The 17,592-nt window shown below is 40.9% G+C and overlaps 1 protein-coding gene across 1 annotated transcript; it reads right to left on the bottom strand.

The window, feature by feature from the left end:
• Positions 1–221: 221 nt before the first annotated feature.
• On the bottom strand, positions 222–16,147 carry LOC130267069 (patatin-like phospholipase domain-containing protein 2). The gene is made up of 9 exons (XM_056516383.1): positions 15,859–16,147; positions 11,215–11,447; positions 10,795–10,860; positions 8,227–8,436; positions 7,091–7,151; positions 4,773–4,991; positions 4,384–4,516; positions 3,080–3,196; positions 222–2,244 (listed from the first exon to the last, which is right to left on the bottom strand). Exons 1-9 carry the CDS (start codon positions 16,043–16,045, stop codon positions 1,953–1,955), a joined length of 1,518 nt encoding a protein of 505 aa, XP_056372358.1. The 5' UTR covers positions 16,046–16,147; the 3' UTR covers positions 222–1,952.
• Positions 16,148–17,592: the final 1,445 nt, after the last annotated feature.

Raw genomic sequence — 17,592 nt, 5'->3', positions numbered from 1 at the left:
CAAGAAAGCTCAGAGACCATGGTAAGAGATTGAGGTTTTAATTAAAAAAAAAAAAAAAAAAAAAAAAAAAAAAGACAAAATGGGAGCTGTGCCCAACAGAAAAAGTGGTTAAAGTTGATTTAAATGTAGTTAATAGATGTATTCCAACAACGACCAGAAGCAGAGCTTGGCATTCCTGCTTCAATTTTAACACAAATTTGTAAACTAATAAATAAAGACAATTTAAAACAGGTCTTGTATATTTTAATTGTAATTAGATTAACAATTACAACACTTTTTGCAAGTCTGATGATATATACACCCGAGAAATGAACAGAAGAGTTGAAGTGAAGTAGCACCAGCCTGGTAGAGTACAGAAAATAGAGAGCTCAGCACTTCCCCCCAACCTAAAATCCATTTGAAAACTCTAAAATGCAGCACTCCAAGCTTAGGGAAATCACAACTGAGGGACTTTTTGAAAGGCAGGCCCAATTCATTTTGCCCAAAGCTCACACTCCATGTCCCAGCTCCTGAGCATCCCAATCCAACCCCTTTCCCTGCACAAGAGGCCCTGAAGCAGCTCTTCCCTGGAAATTCCCATAGAATTCCCTCTCTTGAAGGAGAAGCTTCCCAAGGTCACATGCTCCACCCAAACACATGTGCAAATCAACTTTAAAGCCATTATTGTTTCTTTCTTCTTAAGAATTGTACAAGACCTGATAAGCCATCAGAACAGTAATTAATCCTAGTATCACTTTTCTTCCCAGATGCCCTCATTTACTGAAACACTGTTAAAATCATGCAGAACCTTTGCAGTAGAAATGGTTCAAACTGCCAACTCTCAACAGAGGTATGGTTTGGCTGAATTTTCAATCTATTATTTGAGCTGCAGAGCTCCCTGAATATTGATACTTCCACCAAGTCTTACACTTTTGCTGCTCCTGACAATCCTGGGAAACTTCCTTTGGGTTATCCTACCTCACTGTGACAGGAGGGACACCTTTCTTTTTCTTCCTTAAACAACAGGGAAGTGAAAGAAAGAAAGAAAAATCTCTGAAACTGGAGGGGGAAAAAAAAAATGATCGGGCAAAAATTACAGAGACAACCTAAACATCATTCACCACTTGTTATACACTGATTTTTGTTAACATCTTCTGTAAAGTTTAACACCTTCTCCACATACTGTTTGCTACTAATCACAGTCACTATTTTACCTACTTTTCAATACTTGATCAAGTATTAAGTTGATTTATATTAAGTTCCAAAAACAGAAAGTCCTCTGAAGTCACTGAAACTGTACTTGTTTACATTTCAGGGGAAGGTGCCCCATTTCTCACATCATTTTCACCTGAAGTAATTCAGGAGGGAAAGGGACACAGAGAAAAGGTAACAGGAACTGCAGAGTACATACAACAACCTAGAATATTACTGTTCCTACAGTATCTTGTGCAGACAACTTTCCATAAACACAACACTATGTTTAAATATAAGGCAAATGGACACTGGAGGCCACTAAGAAACTCACTTGTGTATTCATCTTAAGGGAGTAAAATCCAATTTCATTTAAGTGCTATAAAAGTAATCCTAACACATAATATTGTTAAGAATCACATTTTTAAAAATGTTCTGTTATCTATGTTTGTTTGTCTAACAATCTGTTTACAGAATTTACATTTTTTTATGCAGAAAGTAATTTTTAAAAATATTTATTTCCAGAGAGACACATTTTAACTACAAGTCTTAGTACAGTTGATTGAGCTGGTGCTTCGACAGAGCTGTAATCTGCTACTTAGTATAGCAGCCACTGTTTTCATAATCCTTAAAACAGTAAAATTCCCAAGGCAGATTTGTCAGGAAGCTGTAAACAAGCAATTTCCCAAGACTTATTGGCAACAAACAAAATGATCCCTAGTCTAGGTTTTAATTTTCTCTGCCAAATTTCAGTTTTGGTAACTGTGGAATCTACTTTCCAATCAATACTCTGGAGCAGTTTGGAAACTTGTCTCTGAGGAAGAGTCAACATCTATTTCCAACGCAGACTCATCAGGGTTTGGGAGGAAATTCGGATAGGACTTTAAGTCTGAGTGCTCCTGGATATCAGCAGGAGCATTTTTCATAGCTGAGTGCATGAAGCAGGAAGATTCCCAGAGCCAGCTCTCAATGTGTGCAGCAGAGTGAGGCATTTTAAGGTGGCAGTAGGAAGAACGAAATTCCATAGTGGATGGGACAGTCTGACATTTTCTTAGTGATGCATAATCATCTTTCCTGTTTAAAAAGACAGAAGGAAAAGAGATTATTACTGTTTCAATGGCATTTTTGTCATGTTTGCAAGTAGTAAATACACTTGTTCACCTTCCTGAAGGCCATCTCTGCATTCCACTTGACAATCAGCTTGTTATCACAACCTGAACAACTGGAACAGAACTTGTGAACACTCAAAACCAGTACCTGAATCACCAGGTTAGGCTTTTCCAATTTGAGAAACAAAAAACTGAAGTTGTATCCAAGAATACCTTATTTTTTAAGAAGTTTTCTTTCTTGCAGTCCTTTTGTCGAAACAAAACCAAACCCAAACAACAAAACCCCAACAAAACAACATGCCACAATCCCTATCACAAATAAAAATACCTCAACTTGCCACACAATAATTCCAACACTGAGCTGCTTTTCCACAAGAAGAAAAACAGTTTTTGTGTTTAATCATGATGCAATGATCAAAGAACCCCTCTTAGAAGTTATTTCTGAGAGAAACTTGTGATTCCCTGTCTTCCCAAAGCCTGTCTCAAATGAAGAGACTCAGGATTGGTAAGTCTGGAGTATGAGAAACTGCTAAATAAGGGTTAAAGCAGGAAGGTGACAACCCCCAAATTTATTGTGGAAAGGAATCAGAAATATCATTATGAGAAGAAGGAAAAGACACTGGAATAAATGTGCTATCAAGTAACTGAGGACAGTAGGATGAATAGCAAATATATACCAAGAACTACATTTTTGCTCAGAGATGCCTCAAAAGTCTTATTCAAGGAAAGGCTTTAACTGCTTTCAAAAAGGGAGAATTTCTAAAGCTGCATCATTTGCATGCAGCAGCACTCCACTTTACCTGGCTGTACAGAACAGTTTGCTTTTAGCCTGGGCATAAACTGTGGCAGCAATCCGAAAAAGCTGCTCCTGCATCCATCGAATGTCAGCAGGCATGTCAGGAAACCAGTTCACCAACCTGCACCAAACCAAAACACAGCTTTTGTAAGCAGATTTAATCAGAGTTATGTTTTTACACACCTTGTTACACATCCAAAACAGCCTTTTTTCCCCCCCGCAAATAAACTCCCCTAACCAAGGTGTCCATTTCTTCCCAAGCTCCCTGAATTCCCATCTAGCCCTCTCATCTCCCTTCTACAGGCTAAGAAAAGGGGGAGCACAAATCACTGCATCTCTGAGTGGCTGACCAGTGTGTGCATTCCACACCTTGTGACCAGCACAGCAATCCTGCAAAACAGTCCTGTCTCCAAGAACTTTGTGGTAGGAACTTTCTGCTCAGTTTAAAGCAAGGTGGAAGAATAAGGAAGAACAAAAGAAAAGCACAATGGAAGAACAAAGAGAAGGTAAAACAAGAACAATGTTCCAAATGTACTTTTTTTCCTTATGATACCCTTAACAGGAGTCAGCTACATCAGAGTGGGACAAGGAGGAAAACTCCACAGAGAAATGGGGAAACTAGCTGCCTCCCCATTCACCAAAAATGGCCCAGAAGTACCACATTCAGTGGCACAGAAACAAAATACTTGACTGGAATTCTATATGGTTTGATTACCAGAATTGATTTTTCAGGATTTTCTAAAGACAGTCATGACATCTGCTGCTCAAGGACTGGAATTCCCTTAAGCAAGCACAAAACATAGGATTCATGGTGCATTCATTGAGCATAACTTCTCCTTGACAAGAACTGAAACTTATCAAATTAAGCCCTGCTTCAAGAGCACAACTTTCAGTCAGCTTAAACAAAAGTGGTAAGAGAATTCATATGGTAAGTAAACAGTGGATTTCACTCCTGACTTCAGAAAGAAGCACAAGTAGGATGTGGAAAGAGTTCAGATACCCCTACAGATTATAGTAATGAAGAATGTACTCCCAGAAAGCACAACTAAGGGTGCTTCTTTTGAGAATTACAAGGCAACTATTAGTAATATGAGTGTTTTACATAATAATCTTCTTTAGATGTTTATTTATCAAGCCTTGGATTATGTAGGCTTTAGAAGGATGCATCCCATAGGTAGAAATAATGAGTCTTTTGACAGTTACCACTTGTTATAGAGTCCCAGAATGCTTCCAACACTGAATAAGCTCTCAGTGAGTACATTTCCAAAATGATGATAATGCTAAAAGAGTTCTTTACAAGTTCCTTACCGTAAAGCAACTGAGTAAGCAGACTCCACTGGCAGTGTGTATGGCAGCATCAGGTAGGATATCACCCTCATGGGGAAGAGTTTAGAGAACTGAGCATAGAATCCATTCTGTTCTTTACAAGCTTCCTGCAGTGCTTAAGAAGAATTATTAGGGAAAAGATGTTACACTATCTGACAGCAGTTTCAGTAATTTTCTCAAAGTTTCGTAATATCCAGTCAAATTATCAAGTTAAAATATAAGAACACAGACTCAAGCCACATGGACAAAACATATTAACCAAAACTTCTAAGCAAGAGATCTAAGAATTAATGTAAAATTAAAAAAAAAAAAAAATAAAAAACAATCAAAGTTTGCCACTCAGAGTTACAGGAACAGCCAGAAGCATGCACCTTTACGAAGTCTGGGAGGTAGACTCTCAAATATGCTCTTCTCCAAAGGCCATGGGTTTTGCTTTAGCTGGTCATTTAAGCTGGCCATTTTCAAAGGTTCTGCTCTGTTATTTTCTGTCAATTTTTGTCTCTTCACGTGGTCAATGTGTTGCTGTGCAGCCTCATGAGGGTTTCTTTTTGTGAAGGACAAGTGGATATAAATGGATTCATTTAGAATACCTGAAAGAGTCAAGAGCTTTCACTTAGGTTAGAGCCACAGGTCTCCTGAGTACCTGTACAGCACCTGAGGTCTGTGTGTCTGAACAAAGACCTGTCCTGAGGGAACACCTTCATCTACCCCATGAGAATTCTCAATTGCACCTGGCTCTTAGGATCCCACAAATGTTTAATCTCAGTGATGGCTCTTCTGAAGGCTTAAGTCTTACTTTAAAACAGGTTCTAAAGAAAAGTAAAAAAAGTGAACAGTTAAGTGAAACTGCCCTGGAAATATACAGTCATTTACCAAAGTTGTTTTCCTGCAAGAAGGCAAAGGATTTAAAGGAGAGGAGCAAAATTGATTTAACATGTATTTGAAAGAAAACATCTAAAACACATCAGATATTTGGGAAATTTGACATGGCAGGTGTCACATGAGTACTTTGAGGTGTTGCTACAACTGAGTTGAAAAGGAAAGCAACAGGTTTACAATATTTTTTTTAATCCAAAGTACAGATCTAAATCAACATGGGTTGCATTGCAAAACTGGTGCTGATTAAGAAATAGCACTGATAGCTACCTTAGAAACAAGCACTAGATCATGAGTACACAGAGAAAAACACAAGTGTATTTACACTTGGCTTCCAGAAAATTATTGTAAAATTACATATGGAAAGAAATTACCAAATTTGACTAGACTCTATACCTGCATACAACAGAACCTATATCCTACTTGCAAGTATTTCTAAAAGACAAATGTCAAAAGAATATAGAGTGAATTTAGCAAAGGAAAATATTTGAAGTGTCACAGATGGAGGGGGGAATTAATTCCTACAGCTGAAATAACTTAATAAGAAAGGTGATGGATGCATAATGAATGACCTTGGAAAGGTTATAATTATCACTGATTAAGCTTGACACAAAATAACCCTGTGACAGAATAAAAACAAAGTTGATCACAGGACTAGCAGTGTGAAAAGGAGGACAATAGTGCAATACAGAGAGGGCATGAGGCAGAGAGACCAAGGAAGAACTGCAAAGAATGTCAGACATTAGTGTCAGATGGAAACTTGCACACAGGAAACCTGTGGGTGCAGGACAGCAACAGAACCCAGCTCAGCACAGGCAACCACAAATCACAGGCTCTTTGTAGACCTTGTGCTTTTAATCATGTGGTAAAAGCTATAAATCAAGACTCATTAAATAATAATAATAGTACATAATAATAACATTACAGAAAATCAAGCTCTTAAGCAGAACTGTGAGGTTCTTCAGTGAATTGTTTCAAGACAACTTGAATATTCAGTAACCAGGCATCAGCAGAGTACATCAATGACTGCATTACATCCTGCAGCTGTCTGTAAGAGTGCAAAAGTCCCATTTCCATTCCCATTCCTCTGCTCTGATCCAGTACCAATTTGCTTCTGCACCCAAAGGCTACAGGGCCCAGGCACATTTAACACATGGTTAACTTCATCCTAATATCAAGTTACTGTTTTCAAGTTGTTTGTCTCAAAGCTTGCAGAGCAACAATATTTATCAATATAAAACATGTTATTAGAACTCTAGGAGTAGAGTAGCAGAACTTGTAATTCTTCTTCCTAAACTGAGCTGGGTGTCAACAACTGCTCCATTATCAGCTGTTGTCTTCTAAAGCCTTTTCTCACACCGGGTTTGTCTGTGAAGGAGTTTTATTGTTGTTAGCCAGCTCCCACTTCTGGACTACCAGAAAATCACTTGGATGACAGCAGAGAGGAGGGAATAGAAGGTTTCAGAGGAGTGGGAAGCAGTATTCCCATCCTGCACAATTAAGACAAAGCCAAGTAATAACATGATTTGCCTAGAACTGGAAATTCTTTAGAGATTTCACTTAACATTTACTTCACACAGATTTGACAAAACTCCAAAAGTTCATGGCACAGTTCACCTCAGGTGAACTATAACTATGGCATTTCCACAAGGATGAAACTATAATGATCCCTCCAAAACTCTCAAAGACCAACCCCCTTCTTAGCTACACACAATCCTCTCACCCTTCTTGTTTGTTTAGATCTGGGGCTTTTTTGTTTTTTAAACTCAGGTTAAGACCATATAATCAATAATTATCTGAAAGTTTAACATACCATTCTCCTTCAAGAATTTAAGAGCATCCAAATATCCCTGCTCACAGATCTCTCCAAGTACCTGCAAATATAGAGTAAATGAGTCAGACAAATAAAAAGGAGTTTCAGTTTCAGATCAACAGTTTTCAGAATGAAAAGCCACTTTCATCCACCTTCCAATCCTGTAAGAAAAAAGAAATCATAATAATTGCTGGAATACAACAGATTCAGGTTAATACAGTTACTGTGATGACAACTACGTGTCATGTACAATTAACTTATCTTTCAGCTGATGCACTGAATGATGGCATTCAAAGAGTTTGGAAGGCTTCCCTCCCCTCTTGTTTCCTTGATTAGCCCTTCAGAAGCTGCTAGCAGCAATGAAACAGGGTGTTTGCAGTGTGCCAATTCTCTTCCTTCCCTCCCAGTGCTTCTCACTTTCCAAAGCTTTAAAAAATTAGCTGTGCAATTCTGATGCTCAGGCTCAGACTTACCTTCCCTATGAAAATAACTTTTACTAAATGAAATTCCAGCTCACCTACAGTGCAGGGGTACTAGTAAAAAAAAAAAATAAATAAAGATTGCGTAGTAGAATTCAAAATTTATCTTGAAGTGGTCAAAAAGCCCTCAGTTAAAATATATCTGCAGCAGCCAGAAAAAAATGCTTCTGTGCTGTACTATATCCCAAGCCACTTGAAAAGGCCTGGTTTTATTTATTTATTTTTCCAACTTCCACAACAGCAATTCAGGAGTATTTCACTCTTCAGATCTGCAACTAAAAGCAATAAGCAGTCTTTAAAGGCAACTTGCCTGTGCCAAGTATTAAGACCTTTATAAAACCATGAGACTTTAGAATTTCTTTTAATTTCTTAGCAGGTAAACATGAAAGGACTACAAGCTGACAGTTGTTAATTTCCCAGTGCTGATTTTATGATAGAATTCTGTGATAATTCCCAAATAAATAGTGAAAGCCAGTAGCAGGATATGCATTTGTAGCCTAAGACTAAAATGAAGGAGGATATAGACAAAACATGGAAAAACAGAAACAAGATACATCACCAGAGAAGTTTGTGTGACTGGATGAAGTGCTAAGACACTACAGCTTTCTGCAAAGGCTTTCATGTGGAGAGATGAAGCAAAGGAAGGCAGGGGCTGACCTTGGGCTCAGGTGGAAAGAGCGCTTGTGTTAAGCGGTAAAGGTTGCCCAGGCTGAACTGAATGCTGGTGTTGGTCACATTCATCTCATGGAAGTTGGCTGACTTCCCCTTGGGACAGATGTCACACTCCCCAGCAAAAGGGGACACTGTGATGGTGTTCTTGCACTCGTAGTGAGGCAGGTTGTCACTGATTCCTCCGTCCACGTAGCGCTACAAGAAGGAGCAGAAACAGCACATCACAAGGGCTGGCATTGCCTGACCTGCAGAGCTCCCCATGCAAGATGAAACAGCACTTCAGGCTCCAACACAAGCCTGGTACTCCTAAACTAAACATTTTGAGTGGCATGATCTGTTCTCTAATGCCAATAAACATTCCTACCTACAGCTCCATAGGCAGCCCAAGCATATTCTGTTTGGGATTTTTCTGTATGTTTTTTTAAAAGATGATAATCCCACACAAAGCACAGAGAAAAGCAGCTCCACACTTCAAAGTTCAAATCCCAAGATACTAAACCATTCTCATTTAAAAGTACTCTTCACAATTAGAATTTGACAGAAAAGCATCACAAAAGACTTGAATGTAAGGAAAGTGTGACTAAAAATGGACAGTGCATTTTCCTCCTTCCTGAAAGGGCAGCAAGCCTAAACTGCAGCTTCTTGTCAAACATAAATGTAACAGAGCAGTGATTTGAGCAGGAGCAACCTGGGTTATCAGTTTCAGTTGCCCTGATACTCAGGCCCTGACCATTGTGAGAAACACATTAGGAATTAGGAAGAGGGCAGCTCATGGCCTGCAGCTTCCCAGGATACCCTCTGGACCCAGCAGCATGCAGCTCCTGCCAAACTTTATGTGTGTAATGCAATCACTAAAGTACAAGTGAAATCCCCAAGTCCTTTATGACATAAATAAAATACAACAGGTCTGGCAAAGGAGGACCCTTCTCATGAAGTTATTAAAAGGTGGAAGTAAGTATCTGAGTCACTGTTCTACTGATCTAAATGACTGGAGTGTCTCCTCAGCTGTTCCTCCAAGTAATTTTTTAAATCTAAAACCACTGCTGTGTATGAAAGCAGTAAAAAAAACAAAAACAAACAGAAGCCACACACTCAAAAGCTTTTGAATTGCCAGTTAGATACACCACTTAAATGTTATCCTTGAGCCTTTGTTTTACAGTATACTAATACAGTATTTACAGGAATGCCAAGCAGTAAACAGTGAAATGCCCCAAAGTCTGCATTTCTGACATTCTGTTGTGCTGAAGCCTACAGAAGTCATGCCAAGCACATGTAACTGTGGTATTCTTACCAAGTTACATCCAAAAATACCTCCTAAGCATTAAAATCATATCAAAATAATTGCAAAGATTAAAAGAATAGAATGATGCTTTGCTTTCCTCAACACATGGCCAAATAAAACATTACATGTATGTTTTTGTATTTCAACTAAGCCTTTTAAAATAACATTGTTGTCTGGTGACAAGAATTGAACAGCCAGATTAGCCTGGATCCACCTAAACCTTGGATTCAGTCCAACGTCCTGTTTTCATAACACCTTTAATCTGGAAGAGTTTAAGGAGACATACAAGGTTTAAAAGCACAGATAAGGAAAATCCCAATACAGTTCTAATCACTTTTGCTTTAATTTCAGCATGAATAAAAAAAAATACATTTCACATTTATTCCTGAGCTTTTAATACTTGCAAATTGCCTTGAGAACAGGATGTAATCAACCACTGTAAAGACCTTTAAAGTTTTCTTTCTTCATTCCCTCCTCCTTGTGTAAGGAGCACCAGAGTTGGAAGGAAAGCAAATGCAAGTGAATGGAACAGGGTAATAAAAAGGCACCAATGTCACTGCCTTGATTTGAAATGCAGATCTGCTTCCAGACCTGTAATTATAACACCTACAACAAACCATGCCAACTTTCCTGCAGTTTTTGTCTCTTCAGCAGGGGATTTTAGAGAGCCCAGTACAGCCATGAAGTATTAAGAGGCTTTGTAACCAGTAGTTCCTGGGAAACAACAGAGCATACTAATATACTGATATTTTACCTCAAAAAAGTAAGCTTTCTTACATTGAATACAAATGCCAGAGGGCATTAAAAAGCTGTGTTTGCATTTAAATGAACAAAAAACTTTAATCTAGTTGTAAGACAGATCTCCCTACAGCCAGAAAACAGATATGCAAAAACTACATTACAAGATATTTTTTTGAACAATCATAGGTGACTCTTCCTGTTGATTTGTGCAGGTGAAAGAGCATCACTTCCTTCAATACATATTTATCCACAGGTTACATAATTGTTACATTATAATAACTTTTCCTTTTATTAATGAATTTTAGGGGGCAGAGGAGGGACACAGAAACAATATGTATGTGTTAAAACACACATATAATAACTTCCACACATTCAATGGTCCTTTCTTTTTTTGGAAAGTTGTTACAGCTACACAACTAGAAGCTATGATGAAAGTACTTATTTTACAGTAAGATAACAAAAAACCACACATGCATTCTTAATATTTTCAGAAGAGCTAGAACTTTTAGATTTTAACAACAGAGACTTACCACACCTCTAAATGATGGTGGAATGAGGCCACAATAAATAGGGACAAATGAACTACAGATTAAAGCCTGTAAGAAAATGAGATCATAAAAATTAGATGTTATCTCTTCTGTTACTGACATAAACATTTATCTTTATAAAATAAATTCTTATTCACTGAGACTATAGTTTCATTAGATCCACTGCACTTTCAAGGCATTTACCTTTATTATGACTGATCCCTTGCACCTCCTCCCTAAAAAAGTTCACAGACATTGACTGGGAAAATCAGTATGTGAATCTGGTGTAAAAAAGGGTGAGTTCCTCTTTAATACACTGTCAGAGTAACAATACCTGAAATGCTTAAAGCAGAAACTCAAAAGGTGATGTTAAAGCAACCCAGGATTATAAAAGTTTATAAAAATTGTCAAAAAGAAATATACCTGTATAACTTCTTCTTTAGAGTTGAAATTAGATATCAAGGCATTTTTGCCATCTGATACTCTGGTTAGTGAAATACACAGTCTGCCTGATGACAGCTGGTGTGTGTTCTCTGGAAGATTTCTCATCAGCCCATCTCTTATGATCTTTATCACATTAAAGGAAGGATGAAGAGGACCAAGATTTCGCTTTCTAGCTTCTTTGGCTAGTGCCAGAACATCTGCACAAGCCTGAGCTGGAAAGAGAAATGCATTACATTAACAGCAGAAACACAACCCACACTTGGACTAATAAAGCATATCTAGAGCTCCAACTTCTCTCTCTTACTGCTAGAATGAAAATGCAAGAGCTTTTTAACAGATTAAGTAACTGTCTAACATGTTTAAGGAGTTAATGAGTTTCCTGAGAGACAAAAAAAAAAAAAAATCACTTCAAACTTTCAAAAAGATCTCCTGGTGAAGATTAAGCTACTCATATGTCATTAAGATGTAGATTCTAAGTGTAAAATACCCATATGAGATACACTTGCATTAGGAATTATTCACTCCAGAAATGCATTTTTTGAGGGTGGAAAAAAAAAAAAAAAGAAAAAAAGAAAAAAAAAAAGATGAACCAAACTTAAGGTTTCAGGGCACCACTTTTCCTCATTGATACATAAACACACTAAAGGGACCATGAAGTGTGATCTGGTAGGAATGCCAGGAGGGGAGTTTGGGAAAATCATTTCAACATTCAGGCACAGGAGGAAGAGCAGCTCATCCACCAGCAATGTTTTGTCTGAACTTAGAATGTTACATTTCTCCAGGGCACACTTTGAGGAAATTGCTTGTCAATTTGACAGAGGAGAGGGGGGAAAGGTCAAAGTAACATCTTATCAACCTGAGTAATAGGCTACAAGGTCTTCTAAAAATATTTTCAGAACTTACATACTTGAACTTACTAGAACAGATAAAATACAATTCATCAGGTTGAATATAACCACTGCACTGGCAACAAGTCTGCTTAAGCCTTTGAGTTCAAACTAATTTCCAAAAACACTACTCTTTTACAATTCACCCCCTCAAATAGCAATAACTCAACATTTATCATTCTCAATCAAGAACCTGTGTCCAAAGAACATCTCTAAAAAAATCTGAGGTATTAGACACACTCCATTTTTATCACTTCAATTGTTTCATTCCATCCTCACACAGGAAAATCTTGGGCCACAAATCCACTGACACCAGTAGCCTGATGCCACCTCCCACCCCAGAAGACAGCAAACAATTTAGCCACAGCTCACTGTTCATGGTCAAACAGATGTTTATCTTAGCAAAACACATTTTACACACAAATAAAAAAACTGCACGAGTCATATTCTGACAAGTGATGAAGTTACTTCCAAAAAGCAGAATCAGGCAGTTCTAGTTTTTAATTTAGCAATGCTCATCTTCTAAACTTTCTAAAAACAGCTGTGTTGGAGGAGTCTGAGATACTGAACTATCAGAACTCTTGTCAGGAAGAGCAGTTTTGGAGCATATGCAATAATTACCTTTTCCAACATAAATACAGTTTTGAAAGCTTATGCACCAAGCAATCACTTGCCTGTTCTAAAATACAAACCAACAGCAAACAAATACATGTAATTTGATTTAGCAGCTACCCATCAACTCCACATATAAGAATTTCTGTGCTCAAAGTAGTTCATAGGGAAAAAAGGGACAAAAAAAAAGCTGACATATTTTGTTTCTTGTAACCCATTTAAAACCCAGGAAGGGCTCCAACTCAAGGAAAAAAAACCAACCAAACAAAACAAAACAAAAAAAAAGTTCTACCTCTAAGAGTATGTGATATTAAAACACTGAAACACTGAGCTTTTTGTTATTAATTCAACAGACTTCAAAGGAGTCTAATTTCTTTTCCTTCTCCCTTCCTTTTCCAACAGGAGTAAAATACAGTTACCTCTTAGACTGGTGTATTCCAAAAAAGGGACTAAGAGCTATAGCTCAAGCCAAAATGGGACTTTAGGCAGGTCTTGGTCTGTTTTATTTTTGAAACAGAGAGAGCTAAAGAAATTAATCTTCCTAATAAATGTGATATGCTTCTTGTTCTACCTCTGCATTCCTATGTTTAATAGTTTGTTAACTATTAATTTGTTTCACAGAGTAAAACCTGATAAGTTTACCCCACAGAGTAAAACCTGACATTATATTTGCAGCCTCCACTAAACCTGCTCTCTTTAAGTGCCCCCTGGAATGGATGATCACAGCATCACCAAAACACCAGATCTCCAGGACATCCAAGAAGTGCAACTTGAATATTCCAGTTTGGAATAGCCTGGAAAGCACTGCATCCTCAAAACTACACTCATGGCCTAAGCTTCCCAACCTCCCCCAAACTTAATGAGAGAAACTTCTTTGTCAGCCTATACTAGTACACTTTTCTTCCCCATTCAATGGCTAATAATTTAATAATTATATATATCCACATTTGAATTCCACAGAGTCCCCACCTATCCAGCAGGTAATTTGAATCAAAGAGAAAACCCTTCACTTAAAACACCTGGCTACAAGGCTGTAAGAAATTAAATCTGCTCTTCAATTCCAGCCACAACCTTTGCCCACAGAGGTTGGGTCCTGCCAAGTCCCAAACATCTCCAAGTGTGGGGATCCCCCAGCCTCTCTGGGAACCTGTTCTATTATTTTACCAAACTCATAGCAACTGTCCTTTCCTCACACCTCATCTGAATTTGCCAGGTTCCAGCTTGTGCCTGCTGCCTCTCATCCTTCTGCTCACCTCTGGGAAGAGCTGGGCTCTGTCTAACCACAGTAAAATGCAACTGTGAAAAAAACACAGGACTGACTTACACCTCCAGCTGCAGGAACCACAAATAATGCACATTAAGCACATCAGAGTAAGAGAGGCATGATACAAACTCACAAAACACATCCTATCATTGTAAAACAGTGTTTCTTTATACATTATTTACCCATCCTCTGCTTTCACACAAGCTCACAAAATACCACAGCTAGAAACTCAGAGAATTACCATGGGAATACCTTGTTAGCTTTGTCAATTTACAGCAATTCACAGATTTTAGAATGTGGCTGGTTTTGAATTGTCTTCCAACATTCCCAAGTGATGCCTTTTATTATTTTTTTTTGTCCCCAGATGAAACATTTGCCCATGGAATCTGCTACCTTGGACAGTGACCACTCACATATTCTATTAATTAGAGAAAAATCAAAAGTCTCAGTTGGCATATGAGATTGGCAATAATTGGGAAAGGTAATAGTTTGAAATCTACAATTATTAAAGGGCTAAACCATTTAAAAGCTGTTATTAACTCATACTGCCAAATAAACAACGTGCATTTTCTGGGCTTCAAACATTTAAGACAGCTTCCTTCTCAAATCATTTACAATGACTTAAGACTTAAAACTATGTTCTAAAAATTCCAGCTATTAAGGAAAAACATGATTTGTTTTAAAAGCAGGCTCATAATAACTCAAGTGTGTCACGTTTGGATATTACAGCAAAACTAAATTAAGCAGCACAAGTTTACTGCTAAAGCTTTGAAGAAATTAAGCTTATGTGCCAGGACAAGCATTGTTCTCCTGTACTTAGGGAGAATTTCTGCTTGTTTTAGTCACTGGATTTTTTTGCTCAGAAATTTAAAAGCAAAACCCACAGATCTCTCCACATTCAAAAGGAGGTACTCACTGTTCTCTTCTAAGACAAAATCTGAATTTACAAAATCCTCTAGTTCTAAAGCAGTCAAGGTGCTTCTAGCAAAAAAACAACCAATGTGGAGTCATGAACAAGACAAGCATTACTCAGTGGATTTCTTTGGTATAAAACCACTTTTAGGTTTTCAGGTATTTCATACAGGTTTTTAAACTGTAATGCCATCACTATCCTGAACACCTTGATATTTTGATAGCTTTTATCAAGTTTAATTCATTAAAAAAATGTATATTCATGAGCCCTAGGTAGGTAAAATAAGGTGCATTTTTCTATTTCTGCTAGAAAATAAGTGTGTACTTCACAAAGCACGCTACATTTAGTTTCAAACTAACACAAATACAACACGAGATTCCCTCTATTGTTCCAACGACAATTAAAACCAGTGATTTTAATCAATCCACTGTTTCTAATCATACACCTGAGCGACCTTGGCAACATCCGTGCCCAGATTAGAGAGGAAAAGCGCGTTAAAGCAAACCTAAGCCCTGACCTTAACTCTCTCAGCCTTAGCCCAGAAAGGAGCAGCTCGGAGTTAGCAAGATAAAGCTATCGGGCGCCTCAGGGGCAGGGAGATGCTCTATTTCCCAAGGAAGCGCAAACACTGTTTACAGCCCGCGGCAGGGCGCAGGGCTCGGCTGCCTGCCCTCTCCCCGGGAATTCCCGGACTTTGGACACGGCGGTGCGAGCAGCCCCTCACGGGAACCCTCACGGGAGGAGCTGCGGCCCCTCGGCTCCTTGGGCGGGCACCGCCAGCACCATTCCCAAACCCGCCCCGTGTGAGGGCTGGAGAGAAGGGAGAACCGGAGCCAGGCCCCAGGAACCCCGAGCGCTCCCCGCGGCCGCACCTGCCCCTTCTCCTTCCCCTGCCCCTTCTCCTTCCCCTGCCCCTCCGCCCGGCTCGCCCCGGCCCCGCCGCTGACCCAGCGAGCCGCCCCCGACGAGCACGGCGCCGGCCAGCGCCCCGGCCGAGGCGCCGTAGATGTGCCGCGCGTCGCGGATGACGTGCGGGGCGCGCTCCTGCAGGCAGGTGGCGGCGCCGATGTGGTAGACGCCCAGGAAGCCGCAGCCGGCGAAGGACACGCTCCAGCCGCCCTCGCGGTCCAGCATGGTGGCCGGTGCGGACAGCGGCGCTCCGGCGGCGGCTGCCCGGCGACTGAGCGCGCCCGGCGGGGCCGCCCTGCGCGTTACACGGGGCCGCGCCCCCGCCGCCGGCGCGCCGCAGCCAATCCCGCGCCGCCGCTCGGTGGCACAAGGCGGAGCAGCCAATCAGAGGGCACATGCAAATGAGGCCCCGCCTCCTCGCGGCCCCGCCCCGGGCTGGGCGCGCTCCCGCGGGTGCGATCCGCGCCTGAGCCCCGCGTCCCTCGGACCCCTCGGTCCCCTCGGTCCCCTCAGACCCCTCAGACCCTTCGGTCCCCTCGGTTCCCTCGGTCCCTCTGCCTCGGGCAGTCTCCGGCAGCCTCCGCCCGTCCCCCAGCCCCGCCTGTCTCCCAGTCCCCGCCCCGAGCGGAGCGATCCAGAGGCAAAGCCGCACGGAGCGCGGTGGGGTCCTGGACTCTGCGGTTTGGGGTCAGTGAGGCACAGTGGGGTCTAGGGTCAGTGAGGTGCAGTGTGTTTGGGGTCAGTGAGGTGCAGTGTATTTGGGGTCTGTGAGGTCGGTGGGTTTGGGGTCAGTGAGGTGCAGAAGGATTTGGGGTCATTGAGACGCAGTGGGTCTGGGGTCGGTGAGGCACAGTGTGTTTGGGGTCAGTGATGCTCAGTGTGTTTGGGGTCAGTGATGCTCAGTGTGTTTGGGGTCAGTGATGCTCAGTGTGTTTGGGGTCGGTGATGCTCAGTGTGTTTGGGTTCAGTGATGCTCAGTGTTTGGGGTCGGTGAGATACAGTGTTTGGGGTCAGTGAGATACAGTGTTTGGGGTCAGTGATGCTCAGTGTGTTTGGGGTCGGTGATGCTCAATGTTTGGGGTCAGTGATGCTCAGTGTGTTTGGGGTCGGTGAGATACAGTGTTTGGGGTCAGTGAGATACAGTGTTTGGGGTCAGTGATGCTCAGTGTGTTTGGGGTCGGTGATGCTCAATGTTTGGGGTCAGTGATGCTCAGTGTGTTTGGGGTCGGTGAGATACAGTGTTTGGGGTCAGTGAGATACAGGGTTTGGGGTCAGTGATGCTCAGTGTGTTTGGGGTCAGTGATGCTCAGTGTGTTTGGGGTCAGTGAGATACAGTGTTTGGGGTCAGTGATGGTCAGTGTGTTTGGGGTCGGTGATGCTCAGTGTGTTTGGGGTCAGTGATGCTCAATGTTTGGGGTCAGTGAGGCTCAGGTTTTGGGGTCAGTGATGCTCAGTGTGTTTGGGGTCAGTGATGCTCAGTGTGTTTGGGGTCGGTGATGCTCAGTGTGTTTGGGGTCAGTGAGATACAGTGTTTGGGGTCAGTGATGCTCAGTGTGTTTGGGGTCAGTGAGATACAGTGTTTGGGGTCGGTGATGCTCAGTGTGTTTGGGGTCGGTGATGCTCAGTGTATTTGGGGTCAGTGATGCTCAGTGTGTTTGAGGTCAGTGATGCTCAGTGTGTTTGGGGTCGGTGATGCTCAGTGTTTGGGGTTAGTGATGCTCAGTGTTTGGGGTCGGTGATGCTCAGTGTTTGGGGTCGCTGAGCTGCGCTGC

The sequence above is a fragment of the Oenanthe melanoleuca genome, chromosome 1A (genome assembly GCF_029582105.1).
Source record: "Oenanthe melanoleuca isolate GR-GAL-2019-014 chromosome 1A, OMel1.0, whole genome shotgun sequence".
Lineage (NCBI taxonomy): Eukaryota > Metazoa > Chordata > Aves > Passeriformes > Muscicapidae > Oenanthe > Oenanthe melanoleuca.
Note: the sequence above shows the minus strand (reverse complement) of the source record. Positions and strands in the feature narration are given on the sequence as shown.